General features: G+C 47.8%; 2 protein-coding genes across 2 annotated transcripts in view; one reads left to right on the forward strand and one right to left on the reverse strand.

The window, feature by feature from the left end:
• EEF2 (eukaryotic translation elongation factor 2) overlaps positions 1-20,308 on the forward strand; it is a 57,639-nt gene that overhangs the window by 35,480 nt on the left and 1,851 nt on the right. The gene's annotated exons all lie outside the window — the stretch shown is intronic.
• On the reverse strand, positions 1,665-14,058 carry LOC134488611 (protein-lysine 6-oxidase-like). Its single transcript, XM_063291073.1, has 7 exons — positions 13,518-14,058; positions 10,857-10,965; positions 6,467-6,604; positions 3,962-4,118; positions 3,368-3,463; positions 2,304-2,419; positions 1,665-1,785 (listed from the first exon to the last, which is right to left on the reverse strand). The coding sequence occupies exons 1-7, from the start codon at positions 14,056-14,058 to the stop codon at positions 1,665-1,667; spliced, it is 1,278 nt and encodes a 425-aa protein (XP_063147143.1).

Consider the following 20,308-nt stretch of genomic DNA (forward strand, 5'->3'; position numbering starts at 1 on the left):
TTCGTCCTTGTCTTGATGGAGCAGGAAATTATTTCTTTATACAACAGGTCCTCGGTTTAGGAATGTCCCAGTTTACGGACGACTCCGAGTTAAGAACAGGCTGCCATAAAGACTATTATACTAAAAATTCGAGTTCAGTACAAGGTTTCGGGACAAATACACAATACCACTTTCTGTATTACGATGTTTACGATGTTTTAGTGTATTTGGTTAAGTGTTTTATATGCGTAGAAAGGTAAATATATATATATATATATTATATACTAAGACAAACATTTGACTAACATGCTAAGAAACTGTTCCAGCTTACATACAAATCTGGCTTAAGGACAGACTTAGGAACGTTCTTAAACTGGGGCCTACCTGTATATCTTTTTCCTTTATTATTATTTTTTCCTTTTTCTGTGCACTTCTCTTTATTTTTTATTTTTTCAATATTCTTCTTAGTTTGTATTCGTTTTTCATCTTGGCATTTGTAAACTTCAATAAAGATTGTTGTTTAAAAGGGGGAAAAAAACGGAGGTGCCACTCAGCTACAGATATACGAGGTACACATTTTAAAAAAGCAGGTGAATGCAGCCTTCCAAGTTTGTTCCCCACCCTTCAGCTTTCTAACAGAGCTTCAGCAAGGACATCTGCGCAATTTAGGAGTTGCTTTAATCGCACATAACCCTACTGCAGGACGGAAGGACTGGGACTACGAAAGAGAACACTTGCTTTTCTAGCAGGGCAGTTAAGCACTATGAGCATCGCACACCCACACACACACCCACACCCACACACCCCGCTATCTGGTTACACCACTATCAGCAACGTCCGTGCATGACTTTGTCCCTGTGAATCCTTCACCCGGGCTGTCTCACACCTATGCTAGAATTGGCCCAACATCCCTGAATTCCTGCTCTGCTCTCGGGGGGCCTTGGCTCAGTTGCGTGGGGGGCACCAGGTGCTGCTGGACAGGAGGGCCTCATTTGGGGCTAAAGAAGGCAAGTCTTGTGGAGGGAGGGGTTTAGGAAACGTCCCTCTAAAAGCCCAAGGAATTCAGTGGGCACGTAGACCTGTTCAGGATCTCACATAGCTGTTGAAAAACAGGCAAGGCTCCAAGCAGACACTTTTCAATTATCCATACCTTCCCCTTTGCCCATAAGCAACTTCTTGTGCAAATGGATCTCTTTGCCTGCAGTGTTTCGAAACCCACAACTGCTGTCTTGAACAGCTGGCTCACTAAGAGGCAAACTGCACGGAACTGGGCACTCCGAGGGTGCTGAGTGAGGAAGATGTCCTTGATGGGGGCCCGCAGGAACCACTTGGCTAGGCAAAAGGGGCTGAAATATTTTTTAAGTCTAGAGAAAGGAGATAACATTAGGAAGCGTCTCAGATGTCCCTGACCCAAGTCAAGATGGTGGCTGCGACCACATAATTGAAGCCCCACCCCTTTTTATATGCAGACCTTTTTGACATACCTGCCCCCCTCCATCGATGCCCCTGCAAGTGATCGTTCTTTGCTAGAACCAGCAACATTTATGGGGTCATTTCTGCAGCCTATTAACAGTAATACTGGGGGAGGGGTCCTCCAAAAGCAAAAAGGTGAGGGGGGTGTTCGTTTTCTCTTCAACAGGCTTTGAAGGCATTTGCTTCCTAAGGATGGGCAGAGAAGCAAGAATTCAGTTCTGCACCCCAGAAAGTGGGCACAGAGTCAGGCCAGGCAACTCCTCGGTCTCCATTCCCTCCTCCTCTCCTCCAGGAGAGACTTGGGGTCGAGGGGGATGTCTCGGGACCGAGGCACTGGGCCAAGAAAGAGGGTCCATTGAGGATTCTTGTTTCCTGGGTGGGGGATCTTCTTTCAGAAGCTGCAGGATGGAAAGGAAGAAGAAGGAAGGGAGGAAGAGAGAGAGAGACAGATGTGGGATGGATGGATGGATGGATGGATGGAAGGAAGAAGATAGAAAGAAGGGAGGGAGGAAGGAAGGAGAGAGAGGAAAAGGAAGGGAGGAAGGAGGGAAATTGCAAGTCACATTTCTGTGAGGTCATGGAAAAATGCACAATTCTGACATGGGCTTTTCCCCATGTAAAACCTTCTGTGTTTCCCTTTCCACCTTCTTGGGCAACTCCTTTCATAGGGATCCGAGTCCCACCCGTTTTGTAAACACATGTACGAAAAGGCGGGGCTTGGATCATAATGACACACCCACAATCTTGCCTGGTTTGACACCCCCCCCGGCAGACCACAATGGTACAACTGACCCATGCAGGTTGTGTTCCCCTTTATCCCCCCATGGATGCATTGTGCCCTGTTGTGGTACCTTGTAATTCTGCAGTTCTGCGTGTTGACATACATCCCCGTGTACACAATGTCACACTGGACGGCATTGTTTGTGAAGTCCGACTCGGCCACCAGGAAATCTGGGTTGACGGTCACCTCAAAAGCAGAACCACAGAATCCTCATGCATTCTGACCCCCCAGTGTTTCTCAACCTTGGCAACTTTAAAGTTGCCAAGGTTGAGAAACACTGTGTCCCCCAACTGATGATTGCTCAAACTTCGAACAAAATTGTGCTACCCTTTTATCAGAGGTGGGGGGAATGGCTGATTTACTTTCCCCTAGTCCTTAAAAAATAAAAATAAAACCAAGGAATTCCAAAATATGCACCCTAGCATTTGCTGATTTTTTAAGGCAGTTTGGAGAAAACCACCCTTGACTGGTGTTGTGCAAAAGGATCCTGTTTTCAAATGCTCAACTTGCTGGGAAAGAGAATCTGGGGAATCAGAACCAGACTGTTTCGTGTAATAGTTTCAATGAAAATGAATGAATGAACCCCACATTTTGCAACTCAGGGACAGGTACAACCACACCCTCCAAGCAACCCTCCCTTTTAGAATTCTGCTAGTCCAAATACTGGTGTACAGGTAATCCTCACTTAGTGACCACAATTGGGACCGGAATTTTGGTTGCTAAGTGAACTGGTCATTAAGCAAATCTGACTTGATTTTATGACCTTTTTTGTGGCAGTCGTTAAGCAAATCATGTGGTTTCCCCATTGATTCTGCTTGTCAGAAGCTGGCCAAGAAGGTCGAAAATTGCAGTCATGTGACCATGGGATGCTACAACGGCCATAAATGCGAATTGGTGGCCAAGTGCCAAAATCGTGATCACGTGACTGTGGAGACGCTGCAACGGTTGTAAGTGTGAGTACTGGTCGTAAGTCAGTTTTTCCAGCATCATTGTAAGTCCGAACCATCACTAAATGAATGGTTGTTAAGTGAGGACTACTTGTATAAATGCCAATTTGTAAACCTCCCAGAATCACTGGGAGATGGGCAGCATATAAATTTAATAAATTATTATTATTATTATTATTATTATTACCTTGAGGATATATTCTCCGGGAGGGACGTCTGTAATGTCAATCCACTGGCAGTCAATATTGGCATGGTACGTGTCGTAGCAGCCAGGGCTCAGACCCTGGAGGAAGGGAGGGGGAATGACATTTATTTATTTATTTAGGAAAGGTATGTGGCTGCCAATCTTACCCACAAACTCTAGGCGGCTCACAACTATCAACGGAAAGCAGAATTAAAATAATCCTAAGTTTGCACTAAGAGTGATGTTTCAGCAGCTGTACGATGCATGGACTTCACTTCCCAGAATCTCCCAGCCAGAAGGGCAGGGCTTCAGTCACAGGGTTGTGGCCACCATCTTGACTTTTTTGCCTTCCCCAATGCAGAGGGGCGTCGCTTAGGACTAGGATTCATTTACCCTATAACTTGAGAAGCCTTCCGAAGCACGGTCTTTAGTTTTTACTGCAGAAACATACTTAAAAACCAAGTGGGGGATTGGGGGCATCTGCTGGGGAGAGGGAGTCAAAAACGTCAAGATGGCAGATGACCACATGATTCAGTCTTGCCCCTGGTCTTGCTGAGGTAGGCAGATCAAGCTGAGAAAAAGCCGGCAATTGCGCACCTGAAGATGAGCCGTGCAGGCATAGCGGCGGCGGACACCCGCATCGCAGGTGGTGTCCTCCAGGCAGAAACTGGCTTTGTGTCCCTCGGCCACCTTCTTGTGGGAGACAGCATCCAGAAGGTCATAGTTGCTGAACGCCTCCATGCTATGAAAGTGCCTGAAAGAAAGAAGGCTTAGAAGATATCTCAGTTAGGCTCCAACACAGTGTTTCTCCACCTTGGCAGCTTTAAGACGGGTGGACTTCAACTCCCAGAATTCCCCAGCCAGCCATGCATGGCTGGCTGGGGAATTCTGGGAGTTGAAGTCCACCCGTCTTAAAGCTGCCAAGGTTGGGGAACACTGCTCCAACAGGTGGCAACAGTAATTTGCGGTGTCAGCCAGAAGTCCCTGCCCAGAGCAGAGATTTTGGGCTTTTCATGCACCTGGGCTTTTGGGACAACCTGTTTGTCCAGGCAGAACAGGGAAAATGTGAGCTTTTGAGTCAGCTGCTGTAATTGCATTAAGCTTCCTGGGCGTTAAACCTCTAATGAAGAACTTCTGTCAAACTTGATTTGCAGAGTGATATTTTACGGCTATTTCTCCCCCACCCCCCATTTTTGGGTATCTCTACCTATTTGCCTCGGATAAGAAGTCTGCACAGAGGTGGTGAGGGCAGCAGAGGGGATAACTGGGATTTCACCTCCTCCTGTTCAGGACACAGCGCAGACACGCTGCCCGGCCAGAGCCCGAACGATTGTCCGTGGCCCCTCCCGTCCTCACCGTGGCTTGTTCTCCTTGTCAGCCCCTGGGAAAAGGCTCCGCTGCATTCGATGCAGAACAGCGAGATCAGGCAACAGCTTTGTCCCCTGGGCTGTCAGGCTCCGGGACTCGTAACAACCCCCCCTTGCTTCATGGTGGCACATGTTGTGTGTCGGACCGTGATATTTACCAGGGATAAGGATTAGGGGAGTGGAATGGTTAAGAATATATAATATATATTATAGTAATTATTTTCTGAGAGCCAATTGCAGTGAAATTTCATTTTAATGTGCACTTTGGTGTATAGTGGAATGACAATAAAAGTTCCTGTTCCGATTCTATTCTATTCTATTCTATTCTATTCTATTCTATTCTATTCTATTCTATTCTATTCTATTCTATTCTATCCTATCCTATCCCATCCCATCCCATCCCATCCCATCCCATCCCATCCCATCCCATCCCATCCTATTCTTCTATCCTATTCTTCTCTTCTCTTCTCCTATTCTATTATTAGTCTAGTCTAGTCTAGTCTATTATAATTCTAGTCTATTCTATTATTATTAGTCTTCTATCCTATCCTATCCTATCCTATCCTTCTCTTCTCTTCTCTTCTCTTCTCTTCTTCTATTCTATTATTAGTCTAGTCTAGTCTAGTCTAGTCTATTATTATTAGTCTTGTCTTCTCTTCTCTTCTCTTCTCCTATTCTATTATTAGTCTAGTCTAGTCTAGTCTATTATAATTCTAGTCTATTCTATTATTATTAGTCTTCTATCCTATCCTATCCTATCCTATCCTATCCTTCTCTTCTCTTCTCTTCTCTTCTCTTCTTCTATTCTATTATTAGTCTAGTCTAGTCTAGTCTAGTCTATTATTATTAGTCTTCTCTTCTCTTCTCTTCTCTTCTCTTGTTCAGTAGGTCTCTGGGCACAAGGCTGTATTACACCAGCCCAATTCTAAGCAGAATTGTACAAGAGAGTTTAAGGTAGCGTCTGATGCCTCTTAACTAACAAAACCTTTGACATCATTTTAGTTAGATGATGATGAGCCCTGACTTGGTCTGTGCATGCACGTGAGTTAAGTAAGGAAGTAAGGAAGTGAGGAATTCTCTCTGTCCTTTTTCCACCCACATTCAGTAGGAATATCAGGCTATTTCTCCTTTTGGATTGCCTGAGTCTGGGGTGCAGGGGTGCCAAAAAAATTAAGAAGGCAGCCACAAGTGTGCGACTGTGGTTCTGCCTCTTGTTGACATGTGTCGCACACACACGGCTTGGATTGTCCTTGATGTGCCCCCGACTGTCCACTAAACTGGGTTAACTAACCCTCATTAGTTTTGTTTTTATGATGGCCTAGTTTATCGGATGCACCCAAGCCCTTTCATTAGCTTTCGCTTACGGTTGGATCTAACACACATCTAGAAAACAGGTCAGCCGATGTCCGCCTTCCCAGGCAGACCAGACAGGAATCACGACCAGAGGAGCTAATTCTACTTTATTGTAAAGTTACATTAAGAGAATCTTGCAAGTCTGAAAGGACAGTTCTCCCCCCACCCACCCCGTCTACTTTACAGCCTGAGAAACTAGGGAGGGTCCCTTCTGAGCCTCTTGCTCCACCCATTTTGCGGCTGCAGGCTCAGCTGCCTCTTATCTGACCGTTCCCTTGGCAGCGTCTCTTCGCCTGTCTCCCAAGGTCTTTCCCACATACCATCACATCCAAAGTAGAAATGAGCCTTGCACAATCATCCCTGTCCCGCTTGGCTCACTTACTGGTGACAGCTGTGCCACTCCCATTCGTGCCGTGGCTTCACGGGCAGAAAGTCTGCCATCCCTTGGTTCTTCACTCTTTGGGGGAAACGAAGCAGGACCCGGGAGCTGATTTTACTCACCCCCGGCTGGTAGGCAGATCTGCGGGAAAGAGTGACGCCAAAGGGATGGAACCAAGTTGCTGCCTCCTGTATGAATGACCAATTACCAATATTCCTGGCTTGTTTCAGCATTTGCTGAAAAGATAAGGCTAACCTGCACACGTATGGTTTGCTTCTGTTCTATTCTGCAATTAACATTTGGGTACTTCGAAGGAAAACATTTTCATTGGCCTCCCCCAGTTGCTGGTGCAAATGTAAGAAACCACACCCTCATATTCAACTTCAGCCCTGGGGGTTATGTGGACCCATTTATACAGTTTTCTGGTCAAAAAGTCCTATACAGAGATGATTTGCCTCATCTTTTTGCAAGATTCTTTTCAACTTCTCAATCTAACAGCCTGGGGTTTTGTGGTGGCCTCCTATCCAAGAGCTTATTGCTGCCTGAACCTCCTTTAGTGACCACAACTGGGATGGGCAACTCAGTCGTTAAGCAAAGCAGTTGCTAAGTGAAACCGCAACTGTGCTCACCATCTGACTTCAGCTTTGCTTTACGAAGGTTGTCAATGCAAGGACTGGTTGCAAAGTTACTTTTTCATCACCATCATAACTGCAGTCACTAAATGAGGCAGTTGCTAAATGAGGACAATCTGCATGGTAATTGGTTCACACTTGATAGAAATAGGTAATGAAGATTTTTTAAACATAAATTTTTATGTGCATATTAATGAAATATTACAGTAAAAGGTAAAAGAGAATATAATTTAAATTTATGGTTAACGAAGTCACAGAGTAGTGATAGAAAGCAAAATAAATGCAAAAAACTTCAAAATGTCATTCCTAAAGGCAAACTTACCCTGACAAAAAGACCTTTTTTAAAACCTGGACCGTTTTCCTCTGGTGGAATCTTCCTTTTCTCCATTTTGCACCCATGCAGATGAGCAGTGTCAAAAACTCCAGCCAGACTGGGGCCTGTGCTAGACTCAACTGCACACACACCAGCAGTCACTGGCTTTGGGGTTGCATTAAATGGTACCTGGTATTCACACTAAATCAAGTATCGCATTATTTGAACACGTACTAATTGTGACCTTCCTGTATCTACCCAAGGGTCTTTTTTGAGGCTGGATGCTGCTAGGGAACAAGGCCCTGGAATTTTTCCCAATGAAACTTTACAAGTTTGCACACACCCTGATGCCACCATGCAAAGATACCTTAAATGAGTCCAACAGCTTTCCTTCCAACATTTTGGAGGACAGACAGGTATACGTGTTCTAGCAAGATTATTATTTGGACAAAGACAGAAGAGTACTGAAATTCCCACAATGGAGGAATGGATCATAAAAACGTCAGAGTTAGTGGACCTGTTTGGCTGGGGAGAAAACAACAAGTGCTTTTTTCAAAGACTGGAAACCTTTTATGGACTTTTTGCTAAAAGAAGAAAGAAGTGAAATGATAATGATTGAAACAGAAGAGAAATCAGGGGTTGAAGGGATTTCTGGAAGAGTTAAGAGGGAGGGGAGACGATGCGTTAATATCTGTTGAAGAGAAGATTGGAAGTCATTATATTTCATAACTTCAGTCCTTTCCTTTCCTTTCTTCTTTTCTTGCCTCTCTCTCTTTTCTATCTTTTTCTTTAGATTTGTCTTTCACTTTGCATAAAATCCTCAATAAATATAAATTTAAGAAAGGTATACATGTTCTCTTTTAAGACCACTTTTTGCTTAACTGGACAGATCTCACTTTTACCCCAATGCCACATTTCTGCTTTGAGGGTGTTGCCGAACAGAGCTCAACAAAATGTGCCTCCAGAGAGAACACAGAGGGAATTTTTCCAGCCCTTGTGAATTCTGCACAGGTGGCTGAAGGCTCTCTTTCCAAGCTCCGAAAGAATTATGTGGGGAATGCTGGGGGTGGGGGCGGGAGAGAAAGAGCAGTGGGCAATTCACCGTCTGAGCAAACAAGCAAATGGTGGCGGGCAATGAGCGACCCTTCTATGCCACCCTGCCTGGCATCACTGCCTACTTGGTTGGAGTGTTTACAGGAAATGGCCCTTTCATTTCCACCCGAATTTTGGCATTTTCTAAGCTGGAATCAATAAAGTGACAGCAACACTTGCCTGCTTTAGACTGTCTTGAGACACAGCCAAAGTAAGCATGACACATTCCTTTCCCCTCCACCCCCAAATTTTGCAGGAAAATATTCCAGATTGTTCTTTCGAACCGTGATCTTCCTTGGTTGCAGCAAGAACAGACCTGGCTGGGAACTCTGAGTTTTGCAAACATCCCTTCACAAACTGGCGCTCCCGGATTGCTATTAAATATGCAAAAATCAATACCAGCAGCAGTGCTGGGGAGGTGGAAGGGAGGAATAAAAATGTGAAACTTCTGGGGAGGTAGTGGGGGCGGAGGGGGAGGGACAGAGATTGCTCAGAAGTAGAGCTGACTTTTCCTTGCTTGCTCCAATGGAAGGTCAAGAATAAATGGATGGAAACAACTCATCCTTAGCTAAAGATTAGGAGATATTTCCTAATGGCAATTGCTGCACAACAGTGGATGAATAAATGACATCCTGACGAGTCAGGGGCATTGTGGGTAGAGGGATCGCAGGATGAAGAAATGGCTGTTTGGGCTTTGAGGATGGACTGCCTGCCCCTGTAGTGCATTGCTCTGCTGGAGTTTGGTCCAGAGTTGCCCCCAGAAATCCAAGTCCCTTGGTCTCATAGAGCACTTCCTACCAGTTTTAGCTGGTTTACCTAGGGTTGTCCGTGGCAAAGAGGAACACGGTATGGAGAGCCCTGCCCCACTGTGACATCCCCCTGCAAGACGGTCCTTTAAGAGTCATGATACTGATGATGGGTGGGGCTTGGCACCAAAGGACATCTTTCTTGCTTGCTGGCAAAAAACAGGCCAGATAGCATAACTGGCCTGTTGTTTGCTGGCAAGGATTAAAAAAAAAATTCTGGGAATCAAGGATCTCTATCTGTCTACATCTTTCTCTCTCGCTTAGCATCTATCTTATCTGATTAAAAAAAAATTCCTGGAATCAAGGATCTCTGGAATATCCTCCCTCCAGAGGTACGGCAGGCTCCATCTCTTGCGGCCTTTCGGAAACAACCGAAGACCTCATTTTGCCAGGTTGCTTGAGACAGGAGGGGAAGTAGTCACTCCTGGGGATGGCTGGCACCCTAAGATGGCCTTAGATATACATGAGTGGCATTAAAACTGTCATCGCTATCTGGATTTGATTTGATTTTATCTTTTTCACTCTATATTTATATTTATATCTGATATTTATTTATGTATTACTATATTTTAATGTTTTATTTTTATTGTAAACCGCCCAGAGTCCCCCCTTGGGGGAGATGGGTGGTGGCAAAATTTGACAAGTAAATAAAACAATCTCTATCTACATCCCTCTTTCCCAATCTCTCTCTCTCTCTCTCTCAGCATCTATCTATCTAATTGAAAAAAAAATTCTGGGAATCAAGGATCTCTATCTGCATCTCCTCTCTCCCTCTCTCTCTCTGGGCACCAAGGGACATCATGTCAGGCACAGCCTGCCCCAGGGATCCAGAGCCTAGTCACCTCCTGGTGGATTGCGACCCTAGGCGAGGCACAGGGCTCCCCCTGAAAAGATGCAGGAGCTTCAAGCAGAACGTCCCAGCTAGATAAGGGAGAGGGGAACACACTTTAGCCCAAAGGCACCACTGAAAGAAGGATGAGAAAGGCGACATTCAGAAGAGGGGAAGAGAAAAAAGTTATTTTCGGAGGAAATGGTTCTTTTGGGGGCAGTGTTTTTCAATTTTGGCAAGTTTAGGAAGGGTGGCCTTCAACCCCCAGAATTCCCCAGCCAGGATGTGTGGACTTCAACTCCCAGAATTCCCCAGCCAGGATGTGTGGACTTCAACTCCCAGAATTCCCCAGCCAGGATGTGTGGACTTCAATTCCCAGAATTCCCCAGCCAGTGTGGGTCTTCTCTTCCCAAACTCAGACAGGTTAATTTAAGATGGGCTGTTTTGTTCAGAGTTCTTCAAGGTTTCATGCTTGATGGGCGAATTGAGCCTGTGTCTCCCCAGCTCTGGATTCAAAAGAGGGAGCATTTCTGATCCCTCCCATGGTTACTGAAAAGCACCCGCACCCGCCACCATGACCTACCACAGGACTTGGGGCTGCGGGAGTTTAATCCTTATCTGTCCTATTTCTCTCCCAAATATTGCATCTTGAAAGGCTGGTTTCTCAGGCTGCTTTTCCAAAGATGCAGAGCAATAAAACCAGCCAGGCGTGGCCACCTACCTCGCAAGGCAGTTTTCTTCAGCGGCACATTCCAAGGCATACATTTGGACTTTCTGGATGTAGGTGGATGCTTGTAGGAAATACGGATCAGGGATCAGGTCAGGCAGGCCTGAAAGGAGGGAGCGAAAGAGCAGGAGAGAGACAGACAGAGATCAGCTGCTGGACTTTAGTCACCTCCCTCCCCACCTGCCATCCAGTCAAACAGACTTTGTAGGCTGAAAATGAGCTTGTCTGCACATCAGGGAGGGCTGCATACCCGCCCAGCTGAGCACCATGGATATTGGGACCCCAGCAGACCATGAGTCAGTTTGGCTCTCCAGTTCCAATTGATGCATCAATGTGTTCGGTATGAAATATGAATTGCCACGCAATGGAATGAAAGAAACAATGTAATATCAACAGTAATGCCATGGAGGTGGGAAGGGACCCCAGAATTATACTATAAACAGAGAAAAACAAGGCTGTCCTGGGTAACAGCATGCAGGGAAAAAAAACCACAGAAATAAATAATGCTGATAGAACGGCAAGAAAATCAGAAGACTGAAAAAACAAAAAAAATAAGGGGAGAGGTGGCTGATGAATGGGGTGGGGGGGGGAAGTTGCTTGTCTGAATCAGCTAAGATGGGTTGTTGTGTTGGGGCTGTGAGAGGATGAGATGTCTTTCTTCTACTAAGATTAATAGGGGGTGGGGAATTTAGACACCACTAGATGATAAACAGCGAGGGGACGCGGTGGCGCTGCGGGTTAAAAACCACTGAACTGCTGAGCTTGCCGATCGGAAGGTCGGCGGTTCGAATCCCGTTGCTAGTCCCAGCTCCTGCCAACCTAGCAGTTCGAAAACATGTAAATGTGAGTAGATTAATAGGGACCGCTTCGGCAGGCAGGTAACGGCGTTCCGTGTAGTCATGACGGCCACATGACCACAGAGGAAGTGTCTTCGGACAAACGCCAGCTCTTCGGCTTTGAAACGGAGATGAGCACCGCCCCCTAGAGTCTGATGCGACTGGACTTAATGTCAAGGGAAACCTTTACCTTTACCTTAGAAGATAAACTACCTGAGTGATAAATCTGTGTGTGTTTGAGTGTGTGTGTGTGTGTGTGTAAATATCCCTGCAGAAACCCCCTCATTGCATGCACAACCTCTTTGCACAAGTCACACAGAAGCCTTGTCATCTGTTCCACACCAAAGCATTTTTTACATCACGATTGTATTGTTCCCAAAGGGGCCCATTTGAAGCGTAAATAGCATCCCCATTTTTACCCCCCCCTCAAAATTTGTGATATAGTTTAAAAAAAACTATTTAAGAAAACGCCCCTGAGTTTTACAGAAGGTCATCTTTCAGCACCAAGGACTCCCCCCCCCCCCGCAAAAAAAGGAATAAAGTTCTTGTAATGGTGGAATTTTTGCCTGATGAGGCTTTTCAGGTTTGAAAAAAAGGTGAGTGAAGGGGGATTTGCAGAAATCACGCATAATATGGGAGCAATCTTCCTGGTTGCTCTCTGTGCATTTCTGAATGACAGTCCTCCACAGAATGAAGAGAGAGCCCCAGAAGGTAGGGGTGGTGGTGGTCTTCTGATTGATAAAAGAAGGGCACCTTCTTCACAGGACACAGACTGAGATAATGGAAGTTGATTCCCCAGAGAAGCTCCAGTGGGCACTTACACAGATTACTTTAAAGGGAGATTTGGAGAGAAGAAATAATCTGTTGCTTGCCAGTGGAAGGTGTTCAGTATCCTTCCTTCCTTCCTTCCTTCCTTCCTTCCTTCCTTCCTTCCTTCCTTCCTTCCTTCCTTCCTTCCTTCCTTCCCTCCCTCCCTCCCTCCCTCCCTCCCTCCCTCCCTTTTGTCAACTATTCCTTCTTTCTTCTCTTTCTTTCCTTTCTCCCTCCCTCTTTTCCATCAGTTCCTTCTTCCCTTCTATTTTTCAGTCCCATTTTCCTTCCATCCTTCCTTTCTTTTGTCAACCTCCTGATTCTTTCTTCTCTCTGCCTTTCTCCCTCCCTCCCTCCCTCCCTCCCATCCCCTTCCTCCCTTCCCTCTGTTCATCTACTTGGCAACCCTTCCCTTCCCTTCCCTTCTCTCTTCCAATCTCCCTTCTTCCTCCCATTCATATCCCTGTTTTCTCAAGAATTCATGGGAGCTTACATGGGAATCTCCCCTCACTTCACCCCACCATCCTGTGCTGTAGGTCAGACAAAAGAAAGAGATCTAACCTGATAGCAGGAATAGGGCACAGCATCACCCACGTTTGTTTTTGGGTTTAGGTACCAAGTCTTTATTCCGGTCTTACCTTAACCACCCTGGCCAGGTAGAGTTATCCAAATCGCACTCTCCCCCTCCATCCCCACTATAGGTAGATAGTCCTGGCCTACCTAACAGGGTTGTTGTACATAAGTCCTCCCAGAAACAATCTTGAGCTACTGAAGAGGAAGTGGGAACACCGGTGGAATATAGGTCGGAGAGTCTTTCCCATACTTTAGGAAGAATCTGACTTTGTTATTTTTACTTCTTTGCGCAATTATTATCCCCCGTGGGGATCTGTAGCAACAACCCTGCGAGGTAGGCTGTTCTGAGATAGGCGAGGCTCTCCCTCCTCCCGGGAGCGCGACACCTACTTGCCCGCCGCCCGCCATCCCCGCGGCTCTCCGGCGTCGCGCTCACCGTGGGGGAAGCGGCGGGTCCCGTAGCCCGGCCTCTCCTGCGTTGCGCCGGGCCGGGCGGCGGGGCGGTCGAAGATGCTGTTGGGGGAGAGCAAGGGCGCCCGGGGATCCCCCCGCGCCGGGCCGCCGGGCCGCCGGGCCGCCACTCCTGCAGGGCGCGGGCGAGGCGAGGCGGCCGCCCCGTCGAGCAGCGGACCGCCGGACTCAGCCCCGCCGGCTGCCCAGATGCCCGGCCCGCTCCGCGGTGCAGCCGTCCCCGCACCCGCACCCGACCCCTCCCCCGCGCTCCCCGCGCCCCTTCCCGCGGCCGCCCCGTCGGCGCTCAGGTAGAGCGTCTGGGCGGCGGCGGCGGCGGCGCGCCGGGGCGGCAAGAACTGGGCGGCGCTGTTGAAGAGGCTGTAGTGGCGGCCCCGGTTCTCCCAGCGGATCTGCTGCCTCCAAGCCGGCGCCCGCTGCGCCCCGCGACCGTCGGGGCGCGTCGCCAGCAGCAGCAGCAGCGCCAGCAGCCAAGCCCGCGGCGGCGGGGGACTCCGCGCGCTCATGGCAGCCGCCGGCGAGCGGGCCAAGCCGGTGGAATGCGCAGCGGGGACGGGGCCGCGGGGTGGCCGGTCGGCAGGGGAAGGAGGAGCCCCGGACCGCCCCCTCCCCGCTCCCCCCTCCCCCCGTCTCCAGACCCCGCCGTGCTGGGCGCTTCCCCTGGCCTCAATTTCCCACTGTGCTCGTTGGAGACACCCAACCGGGAATGGCCCAATTGCCTTGTTTAATTAGAGAAAAGACACTGTCTACATTTATCGCTGACTGGAAACCCTTATGGACCCCCGTTTTGTGTTAAAAAGAAAAAAAATGTAGTTGTGATTTACGGTTTTGATGATGAGACAGGATAGATCATAGAAAGAAGAGTAATATGATGCAACCTTAGGGAGAGAGAGGTTAAAACATAAATGTACTTCTAACTGCTGCGAAAAGATCAGAAGCCCTATCTTTTTAATATCTTTTTTTCCCACTTTTCTTCTCCTTCTCCTTTTCCTTTGGCACTTTTGGCATTTTCTTTCATTTCTCCCGTTCTCTTTTTTCTTTCTCATTCTACTTTAATTCGTATTAGTTCCTACTACCATTGTTAAAACTTTTAATAAAGGAAGTTATATAGAGACATCTAACTGGGGAAGCTTCCCCTGGCCTGAAGCAGGCTCGGGCGGTGCGGGTGGGGTGGGGGGGCACTTTGGCTATAGTGCTTAAGCTGCCACAACTTTCGCCTGGACTGCTGCAAGCTGGACAACTGGAGAGGTAGATCGGTGTCAACGCAGCCCTGATTTTGTTCGGGAAACTTTTTCAGAAGTGCAGGGAAGAGCAGAGATTTGAACCCAGGACTTCACTGGTGGCGGCTATTCTCCTGGGCTGCTGGATGGGGAGAGTTTAAAGCCAAGCAGCTTTCCTTCCTTAGAAGCCAGCGTTCTTTCCTTCTTTAAAACAAGTGTGCATGTTAAAAACAAAAAGAAGGATTGCCCCCTTTCCGACTTTTATGACCCAGGAAAAACATCAGGGAAAGCTAACCAGCTAACCATTATAATGTGTTTAAAACAACAACAACCCACCATTGTATTTGTTGAGATCTTTTGGGATTGTCTGAGACATTTTGATGTATGAGTTCAGCGGTGTCTGAATTGATGATATTTGAAATCTGTCTCACGTCTAACTTGCACCTGCATAACACCCCCCTCTCCCCGCCCCCCAATTTAAATCCCCCATTACTCTAGCTCAGTGTTTCTCAGCCGTGGCCACTTTAAGACGTGTGGACTTCAACTCCCAGAATTCCCCAGCCAGCCATGGCTGGCTGGGGAATTCTGGGAGTTGAAGTCCACACGTCTTAAAGTGGCCACGGCTGAGAAACACTGATATGGAGGAATAACCACCATCTGAGCCTGTTCCTAGAGATCACCTGCTCCTGTAATTTCTTTGATTCTTTCTAGCCCCCTTAGTGATTGTTTTCCCCATCCATTTCCCCCAGCATTGGCTTCTTCCCAATACCCCTGGGGATGTCCTTTCTTCCCGTTCTTGAAAACAGGGTCCCTCACCCAAGGGTGGGGGGTGAAGGATCCTGTAGTTTTGCTGGGGGGAGGATGAGGACAGGAAAGGGGATCATCAGAGGGTTCCCGATCCTTACCTCCCCCTGGCCTGACTTTCACTCTTTCTTGACCACATGCTGAATGGGTGAAGCCCTCTAGTTTACATTAAATTTGGGGTTTTTAAATATATTTCACTTCCCAGTTATACTTGCATCAACAGTTCTTCTAAGTCTTCTTCCTTTATGATAATATGAAAGGAAAAAAAATTAAAAGCCTTCTTACTCTCCTCTATTCATTCCCTTAAGTGTAATATTTTAGTTAGACCTCTTATAAAGGAAAATGATTGGCCAACTCAAAGATCCTTTTAAGAAAAAACACACCCTTGCAAACTTTGAAGCTAACACTCTCGTTTATTTATTTTTGGAAAACGTGTCTCTCTGAACACAGGTAGAAGGTTTAAAGCCTCAGAATATGAAGGGGATCATACATACAATCATAAAATTGAAAGCTAAGAGGTACCCTGGAAATCATCTAGCCCAACCCCTGCTCAGGGTAGCAATCATAATTTTAAAATGTTGTAAGATTTGGATGGAATTGATATTTTTCCCAGTGCACAACTGTTAAAGTAAATTTTGCATACTCAGGTAATGTATCTAGAATGCCCCAAATATTTGTGCAATGCACAAGGGTAGGATCTGCAGCAAAACGTTGTAGCATCACCTCGCATCTTAGTTTTGGGATATCACTTCACTTCCTCCGGTTTATTTTTTCCTCTGTCATCCCACAATCCAGGAATATTGGATTCTTGGTGCCCCCAGGCTTTCTTTTCTTCTTGCAGACGTTTCATTACCAGGCTGGACAACATCATCAGCGCACAAAGGAGTAAAGTTTGCTGGCTGTTTATACGAATGACCACGAATGAGGTCACTTACCCTGATAATGAAACATCTGCAGGAAAACAACCAAGCACAGGGTACACCAAGAAGCCAACAGTCCAAATCTGAGCTACATTATTTCTCCCCAATTGCAGTCAAGAAATATTGCGTGGCTTTGGATGGGTTTGGGGTTAGCGATGTGGGGAACTTTTGAGGGTTTGTTTCAAAAGACCTTTCACCCTTCTCCAAAATGTGGGGTTCTGAGCAAGTCAGTATCTCTTTCCTGTCTTTCCAATAATTCTGTCCTGAAGCTCATTGCTTCGGCCTGCTGTTAAAAGGACTTCTTCTGGAGCGCTGCACTCTCTCAGGTGGGGGAGAAGAGATGGATGGTGTCTGTGCCCATCAGCCTGGCCTCCCACACCACCATCCCAAAGGGGGTGAACTGGCACATGCAGCCTTTCCCCATCCCCATGCAGTGACTCTAAGCTTTGTGAATCAGGCTTAGTTTAATGCTAGGAGTCCTGGGGAGCCTTTGACTTGAAACAGCCATAAACTCAGTACTGTAGGTGGCCACGGGGCAGCACTAAATCCATGGAGCCACGAAACTGATACACCTTACAAGACTGTCGTTACTAAAACCCACGTTGATAAGCGTTACAGGCGCACTAGACCAAGCGGAGCGCAAAGCACAGTGATGCTACTCAGCTCTGGCTGAAAGCAAGTCCTGCTTGGCGACCAGAAACTTCAAACAGGCTCACGGCTTTCTGAATCAGCTGCTAGTAAATTTCCTTTCTGCTCCTGGGTGCACTGGAATAATATTTGCAAATGCCACAAAGGAAGCCGAGTGGATGGCTGGTCTTCCAGCCTGCTAAATAAAGGTCCCAGTCAATATTTGGCTTTTCCTATCGGAATCCCTCAAGGGAAAAATGGGTCACTTGTTTGCAAGTCTGTGCTCAACCTGCCCCATCCACTTCCCCCAAACGGAGGAGATGGATGGTGTCATGTGCTGGAGCTGCGGGGGGTGGGGGGGAGTGGAGGAGGGACCCCCACTCTGCCCCTTGTGCTAATATTTGGTGTCATTGGGGGAATTGCATCTGAGGCCAGAAGTGGGGGAGAGGAAGACTTTTGTGGCTTGATATTATATCTAGAGGAAGATCAGTGCTTTGGAGCTGTGGTGCTGGAGGAAAATTCTGAGAGTGCCTTGGACTGCAAGGAGATCAAACCAGTCCCTACTCCAGGAAATAAAGCCAGACTGCTCACTTGAGGGAATGATATGAAAGGCCAAACTGAAATACTTTGGCCACATAATGAGAAGACAGGACACCCTGGAGGAGATGCTGATGCTGGGGAGAGTGGAGGGCGAAACGAAGAGGGGCCGACCGAGGGCAAGGTGGACGGATGACATTCCAGAGGTGATGGACTCATCCCTGGGGGAGCTGGGGGTGTTGACGACCGGCAGGAAGCTCTGGCGTGGGCTGGTCCATGGAGTCACGGAGGGTCGGAAGCGACTGAACGAGTAAACAACCTTATGTCTAGAAGCAACCTGCAACAGAAAGAAGGGGAATTCTGTTAATTACAGAAGGGGCCTCTTTGCTGCACGGTTGACTTCTTTGGTCTGAAAGACCGAGGAGGAGCATGCCTGACCTCATTCATCCCTCCACTCCAGCGATCTCCTCAGCCTTCCAGATCTCAGGTCCTACCTACCACCTGGACTCCAGAATTAGATTTGGAGAGGTGGTAGCTCAGAGGCAAAGCCTCTGCTTTGCACGAGAAAGTCCCTGGATCAAGCGATGCCTGGAATTTCCAGATAGTGTAGGAAACATTCTTCCCTGGTCCTGGAGAAATCAGCATCTGATGGCAAGATGGACCAAGGTTCTGATGGTGGCCCTTTCTCCATCGCAGGTTGAAATGTTCTCTACCTCTCCTTGCGTTGACTGAAAAATGATACAGCGTAAAGTGGGTTGTCCCCATTGCTTGTTCCCATCCTGCCTCTGAAGTTCAGATCCTGTGAATGGAGGCCTGTCCCCCTCAAAGAAAGCGGCTGTTTGGGTGTGGAGTCAGAAGGAAAAAGTATCACAGAGACCTTTGCCCTGTTGAGTGATGGTAGGGATGCCACAAATCCCACAGCGCTGAATTCCCCGATTAACCAAAAAGGAACAGAGATCCATGAGTGATAACATCAAGAACCTTCTCATCTTCATTCAGCTTATTTATGGCTAGAACTATAGGCTGGGTTTACACAGCATGCTAAACCCAGGTTAAAAAAGTACAACGGCTGTGAGATGGTGGCAGCAACTATGCAATTGAAACCGCCACCCCTTTTTTTATGGGTGTTACAAATGACAGCACCCATATGGCAATGTTCATTTTGGCTTGGCATGGCTCTGGGCTCTGGGCACCAGCCAGCATGGCTGGGTTTGCATGGAGCCCTGAAGCACAGCCTAGCTAAGAGCATTTTGGCCTAGTGCGCGGGGAGAACCCGGCTCATGTTCTTCTCTCAGCCCATGGATGTGCAAGAGTCACCTGTCCCCACGTTCATGTAAAGCCCACCATGGCTGCCCCCTCGCTCCCTTCTGAGGTGACCCAGTTCTGGCCCCACTGCTCTGGAGGGTGTGGGAAGATGCCAGATCAGCTGCCAACCCTGAGCCTTTCCAAGTTCAGGAAAATTCAGGCTGGGAAAGAATGACCAGTGTCATCTCTTCACTGGACACACACACACACACACACACACACACACACAAGGAGGGCTCGGGAGCTCCACCTTGTTTTCCTAGCTGGACTTTCTCACTTCAAGAGGTGCCCAGTCGGGTCACCTTCCAAAGAGTGAAGCCTCTGACATTGGAGGTTTCCTGGTGTCCCTGTAAGAGCCTGGTCAGACAGTGGGGAGTTTGGGGGACTCACCTGCCCTTCCTGTGGATTGCTGAAATAACAATAATTTAAAAACCCACTGAGCTGTCTGTCCTGGCTAGACATGTTGCACCTGCCAGCAGGTCTCCACATTTCCATCCTCCAGCCGAGCACAGTAGCGTTGTCTTCAGAAGCTTCCCATGGGCCACAATTCCCATGTCAAAAACTTTAAACTTTTCTGGGATCAGGGAGGTCCACCTGAAACCCCATTGGCTGGTTCTGTTCCAGCCCTGGGTCATCCCAGTCTAAGATCAACACATTCCCCATTATTTCCACTGGCTGTGGAGCAACACTTTACATGAACGTGGGGACAGGTGACTCTTGCACATCCATGGGCTGAGAGAAGAACGTGAGCCGGGTTCTCCCCGCGCACTAGGCCCAAATGCTCTTAGCTAGGCTGTGCTTCAGGGCGCCATGCAAACCCAGCCATGCTGGCTGGTGCACAGAGCCCAGAGCCATGCCAAGCCAAAATGAACATTGCCACATGGGTGCTGTCATTTGTAACACCCATAAAAAAAGGGGTGGCGGTTTCAACTGTTGCAAGGAGAAACAGAGAGAATCAGAGAGAGAATGGGGGGGGGGCGTTTAGCCACACGTGTGGCGAATGGAGGCTCCCACCCCTATGGAAGCTGAGTGGCTTCATGGATGATTTTCCCAGGGGATGAAGGGGCAGGTCGTATTAAAACCCCCTCACCTCCTCCTAGACGAACTCATGCTTGGTGCATTTGATTGGCCTTGATTCCTGGCAACTGCCTGGATAAATCCCTGCAGTTTTCTTGAAACATTTCTGGAAGTGGTTGGCCCTGGCCTTCTTCCTGGGGCTGAGAAGGAGGGACTGGCCCAAAGTCACCCAGCTGGCTTTGTGGCTAAGGCAGGATTAGAACTCAGATCTCCCAGTTTCTAGCCCAGTGCCTTTAACCACTACACCACGCAATCTCTCTCTGGTG

Source organism: Candoia aspera, chromosome 1 (genome assembly GCF_035149785.1).
Source record: "Candoia aspera isolate rCanAsp1 chromosome 1, rCanAsp1.hap2, whole genome shotgun sequence".
NCBI lineage: Eukaryota > Metazoa > Chordata > Lepidosauria > Squamata > Boidae > Candoia > Candoia aspera.

Coding starts and splice junctions, on each gene's coding strand:
- LOC134488611 (XM_063291073.1), bottom strand. CDS start 14,058: ATGAGCGCGCGGAGTCCCCCGCCGCCGCGGGCTTGGCTGCTGGCGCTG. Junction 3,464..3,961: donor CCTGCACGGCTCATCTTCAG/GTGCGCAATTGC, acceptor CCCTTCCTCCAG/GGTCTGAGCCCTGGCTGCTA. Junction 1,786..2,303: donor CAGAACTGCAGAATTACAAG/GTACCACAACAG, acceptor TTCTTGGCCCAG/TGCCTCGGTCCCGAGACATC.